The following is a 20,773-nucleotide window of genomic DNA, read 5'->3' on the forward strand; positions in this document are numbered from 1 at the left end:
ATATAATATCAGCATTTGCAGCTAGTTTATAGTCTATAACTAACTTCCTATGGCAAATGATTTGTTCGATTGGAATATTGACTTTATTAACTTAATATTAGCACAGTTTATACAGTGATAAAGAATCATGATCATAAAAAAAATCAAACCTGTGATTTTGATTAATTAATCCAGATCAGACTTCACCGAACACATTTTTGGAATTCTTCTGTCCGTCTGTCTTCCTTCGGAAGCCTTCTCCACTTTTCCTTTCCTTAGAATTTTAATCAGCAAACGTTTTTTTTAAACTTGATATTTGGCAACCACATTAATCGCTTATGCGAAAATACCAACTTAGTATAAATTTTATTTCTGTAGTATCAATTTTTATTTATCGATAAATTTTATTTGTGCAGTACTGATTTTTATGCTAAATATTCTGTTTTGTTTGTTAACTTTTCAAACTTCGAATTAATGGCATTCTTTAACAGATTTTATTAAGTAACTTTTAAATTGTAATGAGTATTCTTTACATGAGTGAACATGATTTTCACTGACTGTTGCATACCGAATATAAAACAAATGATTAAATCCTTCGAATATAATGTAGAATAAATTTGTGCATCGAATAAAAAAAATTAATATTTAAATACAGAATTCAATTAATTCTTCCCCTTCACGGTAAACACTCTTCACTCTTTTTAGGAAATAAAATCCTAGTAAACTAGTATCCTATTTTAACATTCGCAAACCGAATCAAGGAACTAACTATAGAAACGCACGGAAAGAAAATTTAAATTTAAAAATAAAATTCTTCACATCTTGACATGTACGGAGGGCGAAATAATGTCAAATACAAGAAGTTGAAACAGTTAAAAGTGGACATTAAATCATGAAGCTGTTAGAAATTTCATCAACAAGATAAATAATATTTTTAAAATTTAAACGTCCTGACAGATAATTCAAATTTTGGAATATTATTCTCCATATCATGATGAATGCGCCATGGTATACGTGAAATAATATCAAACATGGTGGCAAAAATGAAAAAAAAAAATCAAAGATTAATTAAAAAAACTGTCTAGCAATTTCATTAAAAAATATCAAGAATCATCTTATATCAATCCTTATCAATTAAACATTCATCATAATAATGATGTAAAATATATGTATTTATATACGATAACTAAATAGTTCCTCCCTCCCAAACCATATTAATTTGAGAACCTTATTTGAAATCATTTGTTTGAAGTCTTTTTATTAAAATTCTAAAATTAATTAAACCCTTAAAAACACACTTCCAGACTTTATTATAAAGGTTTCTTTAGACAGATTTTAAACACTCTTCATCTAAAATTTCTAGGTTTCCATTAGGTCCCTTATAACATTCAAGTACAAGAGAAAATGTAATATTACTGGTAATGGCACTCAAACGAATATTTAAATGAAATAACATATTTAAATCTGTGATTAAGTCAAAGTAGCAATAAATTTACAATGCAAAAATCACCTAGGTGCTCTTGAGTAAGTGTCTCTGTCGTCCTTTACTTTCTTGTTTGTATTGTAATAACAATATATGTTTCAAAGAAAATTTGAGGTTTGAAAATCTGAGATCTTTGAAACCAATTAAAAGCTGAACTATATTAAAGTGTAACACATTTTTAATGGCATTATCACTCTGTCGTGTATAGTATAGGAAAAATGCCCTTTATTGAACTTTTTTTATTTATTACTAGCCGCCTTTGGCGACCAGCCGGTTTGCCAATCTTAATGCTCGTTAAAATTTTAATAATTAAATATTTTATGTAATTCCTACTTTAATAGCTTCTTCATCAAATATTTTAAAGCTTCCAATTTTGATAGTCATGTAATTCACTCATAATAATATAAAGTCCTTCAGCCATAACATAATATGTATCTCTCTAATTTTCTGTTAGTTCCGGTAGAATTTATGCTTAAAATTAAAATGGAAATGACTAAACTGCAATTAATATAATATTTTTTACTGAAACAAAGCATTTTTTTAATAATATGATTACTGATAATAGCGTTTAGACTTTATGGGCACTAAAGAATATCTTTCTTAAGTTATGTAATATCTCAAGAATTTGTCAACAAAATTTTCTCAGATTCATCATGAACAGATCGATTCATTAACAATGTTTAATTTTAAATGCATCAAACTTTAAGAAAATAAAATGAATCGTTTAAAATAATCGGTCGAAAACAGGTTTAAAAAAATACTTTAAAAACGATGTACTTAAAACTATAAGCATATACAAAAAATATATATAACTAACATAAATACAATTTAATTACAAAAGCATGCAACTAACCTAAAAATAATTTAAATCATTGAAAACAGGTTAAAAAAATCTACTTAAAAAACGATGTACTTAAAACTATAAGCATATACAAAAAATATATAACTAACATAAATACAATTTACTTACAAAAGCATGCAACTAATCTAAAAATAATTTAAATCAACCGTTGATAACGGTTGTCATGGCAACAATCAAAATGCGCATGCGTGAATTTTCTTCGCCAGCTCCGGTAACGCAAATGCGTGAATTTTTCTACGCCAGTTGGGGTAACGCTATGCAGATTATACATTTTTAATTTCCTTTATTCTGTGTTATTTTAATTCAAAAGTACTTCAGAATGAATCTGAAACATGGATTAATTAATAATGTTTAATTTTAAATGCATAAAACATTAAGAAAATAAACAGAATCGTTTGAAATAATCCGCCGAAAAATGTTAACCCTAGCCTCATTTCTGTTGGGAGAAAAAAAAATTGAAGTTGGCGGTGGGGAAAATGGAAGATTTTTTTGGCGGAAAAGTTGGCGGTGGGGAAAATGGAAGATTTTTTTGGCGGGAAAGTTAGTTTTTAATTAATAATTAAAATTCTAATTAAAATTTCAAAAAAAGGGACCCCATGTGCACATTCCCGACCTCTAAGGTATATATGTACCAAATTTGATAGCTGTATGTGAAATGACCTGGCCTGTAGAGCGCCAACACACACACACACACACATTGAGCTTTATTATAAGTATAGATTTGAAAATTTGACGGAGTTTTAAATTATTTAGAATATTACAAATATGAAAAAGAAAGATTTATTTTGAATCTGTTTGTCGTTTTAAATGCAATTTTAAATTTTAATATATAAGAAAAGATAATAGAAGTTATATGTAAACATAATTTTCAGATGAAAATCTCAGATACCGCTTGAATTCAAAATAAATTTCATTATTTTAGAATCAAAATATATCAATTTACCTGACTGATGCCTGATTTTGTTTTTCAGGGAGAAACTGATAGCTGATTTTTTTAAAGCAAAGCCGTCTTCGATGGTTTCTGTCAAAGTGAGTGCTTTTCTAATCTTTTGTTTTCGATAGAAACGGAAAAAGAGCATACCTCATGCTCAAGGCCGGGTAAAGAGACAGACAATTTCCTGCGAACTGATTCCGTTTCAATTTTGTGTTTGTGAACTGATGTTTGTTTAAAGATATAATCCCAAATTTCTTCTGTATTGTTTATTACGTTTTTGAACAATCGTATTCACAGACATTCTTTGCATTTTCCTTTTTTGGACGCGTAGTATCTCGTATGCACAAAACAAAGTACTTTCAAAAATTGAGTTTCCAACCATTATTGATTTAGTATTTCTCATTTTCGAATATCCTTCTAGTTCATCCAGATTGTTTTTCTGTTTTATATTCTTAACTGATTCTGGTTTATTATTGTGCTTTTTGTCTCCTTTAAAAGTTAATATGCGAAATTTTCAATCGTCCTGTGGCGGATTGAATTCAGCGAGGATAGAACCTGGGACCTTGTGGTTCGCAGCGCAATAACATGACCATGATACAAAAGCAATTGCTCAAGCAGCGTAGCTGTTAACTGGCTTATAAGCTTTCACCACAGTCCCTTTCACTAATTCTGATAGAAACTAATATATTAATCAATTTGAGTTTTGTAAGAGGTAAGTAGATGCATGTAGATAGTTCATGTAGGTAATTAGTAGTTTATAGAAACCAAAAAGTAATGTAGAATAAACTGAAGTAAACTCACAATAAGCATTAAAAATGCTAAATTTTTATTGTTTGGAAATATCATTAAAGATATGAACCATTGGATTTATTGCATTGCGGTCATCTTTGTGTCTATGACAATAATGGACATTAATAAAATTTAAAATATTAGCCATTATACTAGGTTTCACATTAGCTTCTTACGATCTCAAAACTGTTTTCCAATTAGACAACCTTGTGCCGGTTGTATGTTGTGCCGGTTGTTTCGGATCTACTGTCCGTCCCAATTGACCAGTCTTCTTAATTGTCATTCGTATAGTTTGTAGTTTTGCTCTATTCTTATACAGTTTATGGACACTGCAGCTCTAGTCTTCATTTTAATTAAAATTATATTGACTAGTTTGTTCACTTAAACATAATTGTTTTTGATAATAGTAGCTTTAAATTTGCGAATGTGAATGAGAGTGATGCCTCTCTGATTTCTAAGGGATGTCATGTAATCTGTTTAAGTCATTAGGTCACCTATTGCATGATTTGCAGCCATCTTTGAATCTATGAGGAGAATAAAGCATCCATAAAACTCGAAAAAATAATCCAAGATCATCCAAAGAAGTTAAGACTTCTTTCTATTTGAAGATCTTGAATGTCTCCAATCAGCATCTAAAGGCAAGAGTTTTATCATTTCACATTGGCGAAGTAATCATTTGTGATGGCTTACCAGAAACAACAAGAAATAAAAATTAGGTATAGTCGAGATAATTAAGGGCTACTGTTTCTACCTATAAACTTTAATTTCTTTTGTGCTTACCACCAGTGAACTTCTTCTTATGTACAGCCAACCACTTCGCCACCACAGAACGGAGCAGTATCGACAGGATTTGTTGTGGTCTTTATCAAAATGCATCCATATCACTGGCCTATTCTTCGAACTGGAAATTTCTTCGAGGTGGTTGCGCCCCAGCCACAAAGTAGTCAACATCTAATCTTCCTCCTCATCTTCCCTTACACCTATCATTCTATTTTACGAGATACAGCCACCACTTTGAGAAAATCTTCTCAAAATTCTCTATATAATTCCAAATGTGCATTTCAACAAAGCAGAGGCAAACACTTTTAAATTTTTAAAAGTTCGCAAAAAACTATCAATTTCCAACACTATGTCTCTCAGAGTTTTAAGATTTTCTGGCGCCTTTAATATTGTGCCCAAGTCATTATTTTCAATTTTTAGATTATTTTTTAGTTTGAGGTTTCTATACATTTTATTTAAAAATAATAAAAAATTGTTCCAGTTCCTTCACAGATGCATTTATTTTCCCATGGGAAATTTCCCATATCCTGATATAATTTCCATTATTAGTAGATGGTATTTTCTTATTTGTATTTCTGGGTTAGGAATAAAGTCATAAGTTACTCTTCCTTTTTTGAACATATAAAGCATCTGTCTAACCATTGTAGCTTTATTTCTTCTCTTAATTCCCATTTTAAGACATTATTTGATTCGGGGACAATAATATCAGCAATCTCTCTCTATGCCACCAACATTGCACATTAATCCGACCTTCGTCACCGTATACTCCAATATGTGTCTTAACCCAATTGAAATCTATCCATTTGTTAAATTTTTTTTAAAAAATATTTTATTTTATGGTCTATATTTCCCGATTACAAATGTGAGAAGATTTTGTGGCTTGCAGGAACGAGCTATAGAGGATTGTGCGCTACTTTCTAACCGATCTTTGTATAATACTTATTGAAAAGGTATATATATTTTGGGAATATCTATATTTTAGTTCATTAAAATATAGATATCAAAAATTTTAATTTGTGTTATCTGATAAATATATTGAAGTAATCAATTTATTCTGAGTATTTTTTCAGTGTAATCCATACCATTGGGAGGATAAAATCCTGCTTATAGGTGATGCAGCGCACGCTATGCTCCCCTTTAACGGTCAAGGAATGAATGCAGTAAGTTTAATATATACATTTATTACACTCAATATTTTTAAAAGTTCGCGTAAATCTTTGTTCCAGTATCCAAACGGCTGATGTGATTCTGATGAAATACTGCAAATATATTTCTCAAGATTTATTAAAACTACTTAAAAGTAAATTCAACTAATTTCTCCCTTTTAGGCAAGGTATGTCTTTGAAATGCACTTGAAAAATGCAGCATTTACAATCAAATTTTACTGATATTTTTTACTCTAAGAAAGAAGATTATGGTACAAGATTTTCAATCAATCTCTCAAGATGATAAATAATTTTAGAAAATCAAGAAAGCATGTTTTAAAAAAAACTGGAAAAATTCTCAAAGTCATAGAAACTTCTGGAAAGTTTTGGAAATTTCCAGAGGCTTAAGAAGCTTTCTTGAAAACTGAAAGAAAGCTATGGAATTTAATAAATGATTTACAGATTGCCTATTCTAATCGTGGCCATCCATATGCATTGCTGTATGTTGACTGACGATTCTTTCTCGAAGAAACCATTGAAATTCTCTAAAATAATGGTATTCAATGTTGTATAACTCTTTAGGTCAAAATTGTATAACATGCCCAGGTCTATTGCCGCGTAGATGAGGTGAATGTAGTAAGGCCAATGAAAATGTGCGCACTCAAGATTTTATTACAAAATCTAACTGATTGAGAAACTACTTATATACATTTAAGGAACATTACAGACTTTGAAGTCTCGCAGAAAATTGGGAATTTAAATTTAAATAAATAACATAGATTTGCATAAAATTAACATAGCTTTGACATAAAGCAAATTGAAATTAAAAATCGATTTTTTTTCCCTTAATTTGCCTCGCTTGTGTTCGAACCCGCAACCTCCCGTTCAGCTATGAGGTGCTTGGTTGAGCCGACTGTGCTATGATGTGCTTAGTCGAATGGAACAATTTTCGCTACACCATTGTACTCAGCTTTGCCGACAAACTCGGGGATTAATTTTCTAGAAAATGAAGGATCCAGAATATTCGAGAATCTTTTAATAACTCCATCAGGAATTGAGTTCCTGAATTTGTTACAGATCATTCGATGGCCCAACGCGAAGGCTATAAAACCCTCAAGAGATGGAGTAAGTAGTTGGCAGGTTGGTAGAGCTCAAAAAGTAGTTGAGCGAATTCTCTCTTTGGAGTATTGATCTGCGAGTTCTCTCTGAGCACTTTATGCTGCTAGGATTATTTACTACAGATTTCTGCTTGTGTGCTAATGTTTACTACAAATTCTGTTTTGTGTAAGCTTCATATGTCTTCGTCTGATAGTAATATTACTAAACGGGATAAAATTTCAAGATTTTTCAAGGTAATGCCTGTGCTGATTAAGAGGAATCTGGCATTATACAATTAGTGACAGCATTCATTGAAGAAAACTGAAGAATTGGAAAAAATATCATCAAGATTTCGTTTTCCTCTAACAGGGTTACCGTGTAATAGTTTTTGTTGGCAGAAATAGTCAGGTGTTTGTAGTCAAATGTAAAATGTGCACGAAACTGAGGGCATATAACGAAGTGCAATTTTTTAAAAATATATCACAGTGATTTCTATATTCGTAATTAAAACTGATTGACCTATTCGTGTCTGTTGAGCTCATATATTTATTATTAAAATCATTGTATAGCACTAGAAAACTGCACTGCGTGGCATTTGGATAGTCTCATCACATTCTTCATTTGACTTCAAATATTGATTTCATTTACAACTTATGTAAACAAAAACTGAAATTTTACACGCAGTGCCTGTTGGGAGGTTTCCATTAGAAAGTGGTAACTGTTTTTGCCATTTTCATTTCATTCAACAAGAAACCGCTTCTAAGAATTTTATAACGAATTTCTGATGACAAACACAGTGATCGATCAGAAAATTTTAAAGTACGAGGATGATGTCGCAAAAATTGAAGTCCCTCTTTCATTTGGGCACGCTATATAATCTTTTTTTTAATTTGAAAATTATTTTGTTCTTATTTGCATAACTTCCTATAATAAAATAATATTAATTAAAATCAATTCGCTACGTCTTAAATAGTTATTAATGACTTTTTTTTAACGAAATAATGGCTTGAGAAATATCATCTTTTACTAACTTGTTCATTACACTTGATCCTTACTTCTTAAAAACTAAACTTCTTACTTTATATTTAATTAAACTTCTATAGTTAATAAGATTACCTAATTAGTTACCTAAACTTCTTACTTTATATTTAATTAACTTAATAAACATTATTCTATTTATAATAAGATTATTTGCCTCCTTGTCATCCTGTAGAGTTTTCGAAAAGAAGAGTCTGCACAATGTTGGTAGTCTGCGAATGCTAAAAAAAATTATATGGTTTTCAAAAACTATATAATATATGATCGCAAAATGTCTTGCACAGATCATTTGCCTATTTAGCATGTATTTAAGGAATCATAATGACAGAAAAACTAATAAAAGGTTTAATACATTGTTTTTTTTAAATATTTTAATTCATAATTCTTCATGCATAGTCTGAAAAATACTATCTTAATATTTTAAAATAAGAGGTTTTTAGGTATATGATTATCTTAAAAATGCTAAATAAGCAAAACATAGGGCCGGGATAGCCTGGCTGGTAGAGCGTTGGATTCGCGTCGCCTTTGGTTGCGAGTTCAAAACCCGCCGGCCGAAGATTCCCTGCGTGTTTGGTGGCTGGCGCACGTATAAATCTGTCGTGGTCACGAAGTCCTCCATGTCGAGAGTAATACTACTGGGGGTACTGAATCAGGGGTGATCGTTCTCTGATTCAGGTCTAAATTACGATCTGTGGATGAGTGAATGAAATGTATGAATGAAGTCCACCCCGTAAAAAGGGTTGTGACGTGTGTGTAGTTAAGTCGTACTCTTGGCCCTAGTTGGCTCTATGATAAAAACAAGAGGCGCTCCCCATTCGACTTAAATCGGCTGTCTTCGAACAGCGAGCTTGTCCGTGGCAACAACAAGCAAGAAATATTTGTCTTACAAATTTTCGATGCCTTTTATTTAAAATGAAATATTTAATTTGATATAAGATGACTTCAAATGATGGCTTTATTGTTAAAACTTGTATTGGATTTGATTAATATCATGTTTGAAGATGAGATTTTTAATTCATTTATTTCTATTTCCCTGAGGTGTTAGAAGTTAAGAATTTTGTTCTCATAGTTAGTTTTGATGAGATGCTTTGCCTCAGTATTTTCGGAACTTAAATATTATTTAATCAATTAATTTCAATTTGTATTCTATTTCAGTAGTGTCATCTGGTAATTAGTTTGAAATGTAATGGATTGCAAGAAAAGGAAATTAAAACTTAGATTAGCCATCTAATAAAAGGATATATTAAAAAACTTTATTTAATTAAAACTATTATTTAGCAGAAATTCCCAAATTATGGGGTGCAAATACTAGTGAGTTTGCAAGTCAATTTTTGATAAGTAGCGAAAAGATATTGAATGTATATGCATTTTCTCACAATTTACAAAAATGTGATGTATGTTTAAAATTTCATGAAGCACACAGTAGCAACGCGACAAAAGATGCGCAATAGGCGAACAAGGGATTCGTGTCAGCTGAAACACTGCTCTCTTAAGCAGATATGATTTCCGCTATGGGCATTCAGCTTAGTTTAAGTGTATTTTAATTTCGAAGTGGTTTATTATCTTTGGTATAAAAAGAATTCACTAGTATATTTAAAATTAATTTATTTAATAATAGATATTTTTATTTTATAATAAATGTTTATATTTAATAATAAGTGTTTTTTTTATTCATAAAATTTCTTTCGGAAAAAAATGTGTTGTTCGTTTTAAAAACAGCTTCGTTGTTCCGAGGAATAAGTGAAATTTAGTTCCTAAAAACCGTGTCACATTTTTTAAAGATTTCGAAATTCCTAATTTAATTTATGCTGCTTTAACGTCTTATTGGAAAAATATAGATATCTGCTTGGGGTGAAATTAAATTCTTTGTACTCCGAACTGCACTCATTAATACAAAAGGGATTTAGTTAACTCAACTATCTAAAGATAAGTAAATCCAAAAATTAGTTTTTATTATTACATTGCCATACAAGGTATACATATACTAGTGACCAAAATTCCAAAACTTCTGCCACTCGGAAATCTGATTATAAAATTTAAGAGAAATAGCTTAGCTCTATTAGTGCCAATTAATCAAAAGTTTGTAAATAAATAACGGTATTTGCAGAGTGGGAAATACCGTTGAAATCTTCAATCTCTTTCCCGATTTGATTATGTTGATTTTGGAACTACAAACTTTTGAATAGTCTGTCTTTTTTACCAATTTTCATACAATATGCATATGTAAGAGTAAAATTCTTTCCATTTAAAAGAATATCACCATTCTCTTTCTTATTAGCAAAATGCATACCAAAATTATTAATCTTTTTAAATATTTTACAGGGCTTTGAAGACTGTGAAATTCTTTCTGAATTGCTCAGCACTTACAACTATGACTTGAGTAAGTTTTCTTTGTTACTCAAAATGCTTTATTATTTTCACGGAAAATGCTTTTATGAAACATATTCTAATACCAAATATTTTCAGAGAAAGTATTACCGGAATATACGAGACGCAGGCAAAAAGATGCTGAGATCATATGCGATCTCGCAAAAGCTACTTTCAATGTGGTAAATATAATTATAATTATTTAGATGGAAGAAGTTATTTTTTTAAATATAAATTTTAATGAAATTCTTTCTTTCTTTTTTTTTTTTTTTTTGCTTTTTAATTTTAAAGATGAAGCTCCATACATCGAAGAAATTTTTATTTCTGTCCAAGCTTGACAATCTTCTTAATACAATTTTCCCACGTTCCTGGATCGTCCTCAGCACTGAGGTAAATATTAACGATATTTTCTTAATTTTATTAATCAAATGTAGTTTTTTAATAAAATTTCTTTATACAATGCTATTTATGCTGATTACAAGCTTCAACAACAACAAAACTAGCAATGATTTTGACAGGATTTTTTTTTAAAAAATATTTTAGCTATATTTTATGAGCTGGTTTCGAATATAAAAAATAATTTTTCTTTATAAGTTCTTCTTTTTCAATACAGTTAAATTCTGAATTGTTTAAAACTTGGTGGAAAAAAACAGTTTATCACTCGTACAGATGAATCTCAAGGAAAGAATATTGTCACGTAGGTTCTTTAGTGTGGAATGCAATGACACACACAAGAAGTAGAACTAAACTAATTTATTAACTCCACTCTGAACTCAGAACACAGTGACTGACAGATCTTCTGCTTTTATACTAGCAGGGAAAGTTCCAGAATACTTTTCTGGAGACAGTAATAAAAGTCCAGAACACTTATCTGGTAAACTAAAGAAATGTCCAGACTCTCCTGGAACATGAAATAAAGGAAAACATAAAATCAAGGAACTAAATATTTACACAAACTGTGAATCGCATTGTCTCTGATGGGATTCTCTTACGATCTCTTGATTATGAGACCAGTGCTATGACCATTCGGCCATGGAGATTCCACTGTCTATTTTCAATGCGGCAATAGTAACACTTGTCTATGTCGTGTAAAGGAATATGTTATGTAAAAATAGAAATATGTATAAAAATAGAAAAAATGTATAATAAATGGGAGTTGTCGCCTCGAGACTTTCTCGCATACTCTCTAATAAAAGTATGTTAACCTTATACGCCCTATAGGCATAAAAAGTTGGAGACTTAGAACACGAATGTGAATGCCACGTATGCTTAAAAGTTTGTACAGGTGGAAAAGGTGTTCTGCACAGGAGCATTTTACGGGGGTTAGAATTTTAACACTGGCAACACTGCTGTAAAAATGCCACGCAATAAAACCAAAGAATGTCACGTATACCACACGTTAGCTACATACCTACCTTACCTTTCAGAAAAAAAAAAAAAAAAAAAAACTCGTCCTTCCTACGTCACGCGCCCACGGACGAACTGATCCTTGTATTAGCTTGCGGTCTAAAGTAAATGTTGTCAGGATGTTTTCGAAACAAGAACAACGAAGTTGGAAAGAAATTGAATGTGCCATAGGTCGTACAGCACGACAATGTCATCTAGGGCTTCAAGAGGCTTGCGGGAAATCTGCTTTGCCTTACAGAACTGTTGAAAGATGGGTAAAAGCCTTCAATGAAGAACGCCAAAATGTGGCAGACATGCATCGACCAGGTCGTCCTAGTGACAGCGAAGCAGAAGTGCATGCTGTTGCCGCACTAATGAACAGTGATCGATGCCACAGCCTTCGTGAGCTGGCCCGACAGACAGGATTTGCGCATACGACTGTTCTGCACATTCTGAAGGAACGCCTGGGCATGAGAAAAATTGCTTCACAATGGGTCCCATATCATTTGACGGAAATGCAGAAATGGCTACGATACGATGCTGCTCGAACCCACCTGGAGCGCTATGAGCGTGAAGGATAGGCTTTTTTACGCCGTATCATTACGCTGGATGAGACTTCGGCCACATCGTACCAGCCAAAACTGAAACTGAATGGCGTCATTACGCGTCACCACAAAGTTCGAAATTTCTTCAGAACCCCAACGATGCGAAAGTTATGCTGATTCTCGTGCACGACTGTGATGATGTCATCCTAACGCATACCGTTCCCTCACAGCAGAGCGTCAATGCGCAGTACTACTGTTCATTTTTGGAGCACCATCTCAGACCAGCTTTGAGAAAAAAACGGCGACATTTTCTGTAGAACGTCCTTATCAATTGCATGACAATGCTCGGCCGCATGCAGCGCAAGCTGTGACTGATTTGCTCGATCGATAGGGCTGGGAAGACCTTTACTATTCACCATACTCCCCAGATTTAAGCCCTTGTGACCTTGACTTAATTCCTCAGATGAAGGAGCCACTTCGTGGTATTCACTTCAAAACTGTTCCAGAGATTCTTGCAGCAGTAGACCGGTCCATTCGAACTATCAACAGAACAGGCGCTGCTGCAGGTGTTCTACGACTTCCACATAGTTATAAACGGGTTGTACTGGCGACACTTTGATACAATGCTGGCGACTACTTTGAAGGACTGTAAAACATGGTGACATGAATCCTTTTTGTATTCCACGTAAATAAATAGTTGCCACTATTAAAGTTCCAACCCTCGTATTTTTCGCAGTACAGCAAAGAAATGAATATGCATTTTAGATGAATTATTTTTGGTCAACTTATTCAAACCAAAATTTGACGACATAATTATAATTGAAGCAATAAGATAATATATCAAATTTCTTTTATCTAATAGCTGCATTTTTTTAAGTTAGCGCAATAACATTTATGCGAATGTGTATATCCTCAAAAAGTCGATCTGTTCCCGGTTTTGGTTTAAAACTTCATACGTTCTTACGATTTAGATACCAATAATGTTTATCAAATCTTATTTTTCTCCGCGTTTATAGTCATAGTGTTCTCTTTTATTCAGACAGACTTCCTGCGAATGGAAATACTTAAAAATCTGATAGAAGGCTAAAAATTTTGGGTTAGGACAACTCACTCATTTTCACTCGTCTAGTTCAAAGCATTTTCGAATTATTGTATTCATAAAGGAGATAAGCAGAGAGCTGGCGTACTGGCATAGTGGTAGCGCGTCTTCCTCGTGATTTGGGCGTCCCGGATCTGGCATGGTTGCTTTTCTGTGTTCTATCTGTGAGGTGTGTGAATGTGCCCCCTTGTAAAGAGGGGTTGTGAAACGAATGTGAGGCTTGAAATTGTTGAATCGTACTCTTGGCCCCAGTTAGCGCTACTGAAAAAAACAAAAGATGCTTAATCTCTGACACTCGGCTTAAATCGCTAACAGACCTGTCAGCGGGCTTGTAAAGTGCCATAAGCAACAACAGATAAGCAGAGCGATATACCAAAAATCAAGAATAAAACGTGGTAAGTGAAAGCTTTGACGTGCAAGCATCAAAATCTCAATTTCGAATTTTTCGACGTTTACAATATTTTCTCTCTGTGCATTTCATATATGAGAAAGTAAAGAGAATCCTATCTTTGGTTCTGGAAAAGGACCAAATTTCAAAAAATAGAGTAATTTTTACTTTTCCTTGGGCTTTTTCCTTTCCTCTTTGAGTTTTGGAATTTTTTTCCTTGGTCAATAAGCAGACTCGAATTATTCTAAAAGAGCCTAATTACCACTAGAAAAGAGCCACTAGATAAAAAAAATAGAGATCTACGAGAAAGAACAAGGTTGTTGGAGAAAAGAATATCATTCGTGAATTGACAGATTCATCTTGCCTCTGCTACTTATAAAGCGATGTATAGAAAAAAAGTTCACGAAATTTCTTGATAGTAGTACAACCTTAACTTTACATATTTAGCTAAAATGACAGAAAATTCCTGGAATAAATTTTACAGAAACACTTAAATATAAAATTTTCGATGGTCCTCGAGGTATTCATCCATTCGTAGTTTCTAAGGGCCTTGAATCAGAGAACTCATAAAAGACCTTCATTTCGTGCATTCTATAGTTGAAGCAAAGCAAAAAAAGAGTCAATCTCTTTTCCGTCCCCAAAATTTTGCCACTTTGTAGTGATTACCAATTTTAAAAAAATCCGTACATAAAATAGCAACTGAGTTAACTTGAATGAAATTTTTTTAAGCCGATATGAAATTCTGTATTATTTTTACTTATAAATATTGAATAATCTTGAAGAAATATAAGCTTCGAAACTTCTACGATTCCGATATTGCTCGAGGACAGCGATTCTTAATCTTTATTTCCTTTTATTCCTCTCAATTAGCCACTTTATTTTCTCATATCCTTCCCTACAATTATAATCTTTCCAATCCTTTAGGCAAAGAAATTTTATTTTAATATCAAGAAATGCTTTATCATCTGGTTCTAGATGTTCAAACATTTCAATATAATGAAATATAATTATAGAAAAACAAATGAAGAAGAACATAATTTTTAATGTGTATTGAAACATTAAAATTGGAACCGATCCAACAAATATTTGCTCTTACAATAACGGTAATGCTTATGAACATAACATTATAGACATATGCCTACGTTCGGGATGTATTTTTTAAAAAACGTTCGAAAATAGTTATATTTTTGAATATTCATATTAAAAAAAGATTGAATCAATATCTATGAAGCCAAAATATACCAGTTAAGGGGCAAAAGTTTTTTTAAATTCGAAAAAAGGACATTATTTTTTTTTTCTTTTGCAGAAGAGAGGTATAAAACAAAAATCTTCTTATTTAGAGATTTATCAAATGATTTTCTTAAAATTTTGCAGATAGATTAAAAAATATATTTAGTTTCTGAACAAAAAAAAAAGCTGTATTTCTATATATTCTTTAAATATTGGGGTCGACAGACAAAAGCGCGAAATTTACAGTTTTTTCACATTGTGAAGGATTGAAACAATTGTGAAATCTTTCTAAATGAATAGATTATTTATTCTCTAATTCAGGAACTGCAGAATATACAGAGAAATTATTGTATTAATTTTGAATAAAAAAAATATCATTAAATTTTAATTTATGAGGTTTTTAGTAAGAAAATCCTATCAAAGTTTAGAATTTCAGAAAATATCATTAAAACGCATATAAATGTAAACATAAAAATCAGTGTAACGTATTAAAACCTGACCTAGAAACAGAATTCTAGAGTTTTAAGAAACTATTCAAACATTAAGAATATTAAATGAAAAAATCATAATTTCCCTAAAAAAATCGACTTTTCAACGTAATTACCAACCTGCACTGAAGTATACACCATTAAATATTTTTGAAATTCGTGTCAATAGTTTTTTTCTAAATACATCTCCATTTAATTTTTGTGTAAAAGGATATTCAATTTTAGTATATGTATTTTTATTTTTATTTTCATCATATTTTTTAAAATTGGTATTTAATGTCACTTAGGTCACTTTCTCCAAAATGCCATATTCCCAATGCTTTGCAAGAAAACAAAAACAAGATAAAGTAAGTGCATTTTATTTTTTAATTTTATTTAGATTTCCTAATTTTCTTTTTCTGGAAAAAATTTGCTATTATGCTCTATTACCATTTCAATATCGATACAGTTTTGTTTAATAATGCAGAAACCAATAAAAAAGTTACAGTGCAAACTGATAGGATAAACTGAAAGTACTACATTATGTTTCACATTTGTTTTTAGACAAATGGAACGAATTCAACTAAACTTTCTATATTAATTATTTAAGACAACGCAAATAATACTGTTAACGTTTCTAAGTGTAAAGTTTATTAAATATTCAATCAGAAATTAACTGAAATGTTAACGTTATTTTTTTCCTTTGAATCAGCCAATTAATCCGCAAGAAAAATTTTAATACTATCTTCAAATTCAAAATTATATCTTTATAATAAAAGCAAAATTTTGAATTTCACGATATACTAATTTCATTTTCGTGCAAATTGTCCTTCAATTTTTATTAATTTTTCAAAATTCTATAAATAATTGAATATTGCAGATTTGGATGTATTTTTCTCATTTGAAAGTCGTCTGCACTATTCGATGCAGACAATTTTCAAATGAGAAAATTTATAGATATTTCGTTGCTAGGCAACGGCGGCACTTTGAATAATTTTATCTTTATATTTTGATATTTCTATTTTGTTTTTTAAGAATATTTTGACAACACATTTATTTGTTCTAAAAACGATTTTTTTAAATTCGTTTAATAAGGCATAAGATACATAGATTTTGCTTACTTTATTAATTTATTTAAAAATCGTTTGCTTATGAATGCTTTGGAATTCAATTGAATCCTAAAATTAAGAACATTCTTACTTTTTTTGCATGCGTTGTATAATTAAATTTATATTCACAAATAATAAAATACGATTTAGTTGTAATAATGAATTTTTTGTTATAATTGATTTAACCATAAGTTTTCCATTAGCAAAATAAAAGAAAATTTCATTTCGAGCCACCCTGGGTGCTTTATTTGGTAGGAATATACGACAGAACTTTACCCGATGAGCAAGGGGCTGCATGAAGACGCAAAAACAATTAGCCAATAATAATTGGAAACTCATTTAGTATCTCCTTTTGGAGATACTTTACTTATACTATACCAAAGTACTATACTATACTTATACTATACCACTTATTCTGGTTAAGCTCAATGTTCTATTTTCACAGCGAAGATACACGAATGCTGAAATATTTTCGAAATACACCGGGCATTTCATAAAAATTTGTATTGTAAACAGCAGTTTATCAACATGTACGTCATCTAATTATTTGTAAAATATTGCATGTTTTCATACTCTGTCGGAAACTTAAATGTCTAGCCCAGAAATCCAGGTATGATGCTGACAAGCAGCGCCCTCTATTTTACACAATTGGAGTTTTCGGTTATAATCTCTTAAGCTGTTTTTATTTGTTTTTATTTCCTATCTTCCTTAACAATTTTGAATTGCTCGTATAAAACTTGTGATCATTAATATAGAATTATTCTCCTCAAAGAAAAAATAAATTATACTTTCTGAAAAATGTATTTTTCTTATAAAAAATTTATTTATTTATTTATTATTATTTTTTTATATTTCAGATTGTATCAACTGTACTTTGGTCTGTAGTGATCGTGGGATTTTGCTTTGCTGTTTCCATGTTTGCTAGACTCTGATGTTAATGAAATTTAGTTTAATACCCATTTATTAAAAAAAGCATCTTCCAATTGCTAAAACATCCTTTGATAGTTGTGATCTACAAATCGTGAAATCCAGGGGAACTGAATGTTCTTTGCTTTATGTTTTAGTAATCTGGGTAAAAAGGGGAGGGGGACTGTCCTACTGAAATTACGTGATTTCCTATTTAACATAAAAATTTTTGAATTATTGTTTAGATGTATACCTTTCGGTTGAAACTTGGGAATATTTAATGCTCTCTTTGCATTTTAATGAAATTTGCTAACATAAATATGAGGTAATTGAAAATCGAAGATATATTTAATCAAGAAATTTTTTATAAAATTGTTTAAATCCATACATATCTTTATAAACGAATGTAGTTTGACAAATTAATTCTATGGTGCTAGCTGCTACTACTTAATCAAGAAATCGTATTATAACCTAAATAATATGAGTGCATTTTTTGTTCAAGAGCAGATGCATTCCAGCAATAGCTGAAAAACTTTAAAATTGTATGATTTGAAATTTTTGATTTAAATAAAAGTATTTTGTTCAAATCGATTTAATAGTGGTTTTAATTATTTATTGCTTTAGTGGTATTCACTTTAATAGCTTTTATTCATTCTATAAATAAAAAGAAAGACGTCAAATCACTTTCAGAACATATAAAAGTAAATAAGGTATCTGGCTTATGAAAGAATTTTGAAACGTTAATTGAATTTGATTATATTTATTCTTATATTTAAACATTCAACTTTAAATTTATTTGCACTTTGTAGAAGATACTTTTTCCAATAAATTAGTTCTTTTGACTATTATATTGTTGTTCTTAATTAATGTGTTCCTTTTTACGAATTATATGTTTAAAACAAACAATGCGAAAAGCAAATTGCCTTGATATACTGGTTACACATTTATTGCCATTAATTAATCAAATAAATTAACATTTTCCAACAGATTTATATTTATTCAGTATAAAAAGAAATGGTCGAATGTCTTATTCCTTTTGTTAGCACGTCTGTTTTTTTCAATTAATACAAAACCGGCAGCGATGAATAATGTATCAGTAGATGAAATTTTATTTACAAAGATGTGACATAGCATACCAATCTAGGATCATTTATATATAAGTATATATTTATATTTGCATGCATTTTTTTATATAAACAACAGTTTTTGTGGAATATTGATAAAAATTGATACATGCATTCTTTAATAAGAGAACATGTCTACTGTCAATTTTTCAAAATCCCAAAATTAAATAATATGTTCTAATTAAAAAACAAGCAACTTTTTTTGGTGTTTCTCGAATATATCTTTCGAAAATGTTATCTCACAAAATCGAAACTTTTATAATTTCAAAATTTAATGCTACTAATTTTATTTTAGTACAATTTTCTCATTTTAAAAATTTTTTAAATTTCATTTAATACAGAATCTATAGAAATATTTTCATTGTCATGATAAAGTTCACTGTTTTTTCAAAAACTTTCAATCGCTGCGTTTGGCAATGCTAAAATTATTAGAAAAAGAAACTTTATTTGGATATTAAGCTCGAAATGAAATTTTTACACCTGTTTCTGTTACGTAGTATATATCTTTTTTAAATCTGCAATTTCAATAATCTATTCTATACTGATTCCATTAAATTCAAATTTTTCAATCTTATCAAATCGCAATGTGAAATTTTAAATAAATAGTATAACTGTCAAGATATTTTTAGCGAACAAATTGATCGCCAAAGGCGGCTAGTTTCCTATAAAACACATTAAAAAAATTTAACCTCTTGTAGAAGCAAAATTCACGGATGCGCGTGCTAGAAAGTCCACTGTAACTCGCAGCGAGGTCAGACAAAATATCTAATACCTTATAAAAATTGCAAAAAAAAAGATGTTCTAAATCAGGGATGGGCAAACTTTTTCGATCGCGGGCCAAGATAAATTTTTCTAAAATTTTAAAAACAATATAAAAGCATTACAGTTTAAATATATATTAATGCGATGAATGAAATAGCGATTTCATTTTTAAAAGTAACTTATATTGAGGTTCGAAGTGAGATGCACTGATTTTAAGGAACGAGGCTAAGTGCTCATCTGTCAGTCTACTTCTGAAATAATTATTTCTAAGGTTCATAGTTGAAAACACTAGTTCTCATATATAAGATGAAGCAAACCTAGCACTGATTTCTGGGCTTGAGATATTAAATTTGGGAAACTTACTTTCGATAATGATTAGTAAAACTCTAACTTTTGTGTATTTAGAAACAACTGCTTGAAATGATTGTTAGATTGCAACTCAATTAATTCAAGCTGCAAATCGATCTCGCTGCTTCACAATTTACGTTGAAAGGCTTGGCAAAAAGATCCAATTTTGTTTGAATGGCACTGAAATCGGTACAGTTCTAGAGACGGGTACCATTTGGCGATTTTCCGCCAAATTTTTCTCGCCAAGCCTCGTGGACGCTGTAATCTTCAGAATCTTCTCAATATTATGACGATTTTCAAGAGACGCTGGCGATTTTATCTTTAAAGTTTGGCGCCAAATTTGACGGTACCCGTCCCTAGGATTTAGCCCTGAAATCTTAAAATCTGCGTTAGAACTAAAAATGAAACTTTTTCAGGCCATCGTCGTAACTCTTAAGTTTCTCTTCATTTACTGAGGGTATTGAATTTAACCTCAGGAAATGAGACAAATCGTTCTTAACTAGCTGCCCAGCAAACAGTTTAAGTGTTAGTTTAAAAGCTTTGAGCTGGACCCAGATATCATCGATAAATTGATTTTTCTCTTGCATCTTGACAAAATTGCTCATATGACAAAGAAGATCTATGAAAAATGCAAAGTCCGAAAGCCATTCTGTATTTTCTAACATTTCGCACTCCGCAGAACACTGTTTCTCATGGAAGAACGACACAATGTCTTCTTTCAGCTGCCAAACTCGCTCGAAAACGCGTCCTGCACTAAGCCATCTTACTTTCATGTAATACAATACATTAGAATAAGATTGCACGTACTGATGAAAATTTCGAAATTTCCTGTGAGTAAACCCACGAGATTGAATAATATTTACAAGGTTCATGACTGCATCAAACACGGGTTTCATATTCAATGCAGATTTACATAGAGAATCTTTATGTATAA

The 20,773-nt window shown here is 30.9% G+C and overlaps 1 protein-coding gene across 1 annotated transcript in view; it reads left to right on the forward strand.

The window, feature by feature from the left end:
* Positions 1-18,196, forward strand: part of LOC129966778 (kynurenine 3-monooxygenase-like) — a 35,233-nt gene extending 17,037 nt beyond the window's left edge. The window contains exons 8-14 of the mRNA XM_056081340.1: positions 3,296-3,353; positions 5,898-5,987; positions 10,431-10,488; positions 10,575-10,657; positions 10,767-10,865; positions 15,899-15,958; positions 17,557-18,196. Coding sequence (XP_055937315.1) covers positions 3,296-3,353; positions 5,898-5,987; positions 10,431-10,488; positions 10,575-10,657; positions 10,767-10,865; positions 15,899-15,958; positions 17,557-17,631 — 523 coding nt within the window. The 3' untranslated portion in view covers positions 17,632-18,196. The remainder of the gene's footprint in view (positions 1-3,295; positions 3,354-5,897; positions 5,988-10,430; positions 10,489-10,574; positions 10,658-10,766; positions 10,866-15,898; positions 15,959-17,556) is intronic.
* The last annotated feature ends 2,577 nt before the right edge of the window (positions 18,197-20,773 follow it).

The sequence above is a fragment of the Argiope bruennichi genome, chromosome 4, assembly GCF_947563725.1.
Source record: "Argiope bruennichi chromosome 4, qqArgBrue1.1, whole genome shotgun sequence".
Classification (NCBI taxonomy): Eukaryota; Metazoa; Arthropoda; class Arachnida; order Araneae; family Araneidae; genus Argiope; species Argiope bruennichi.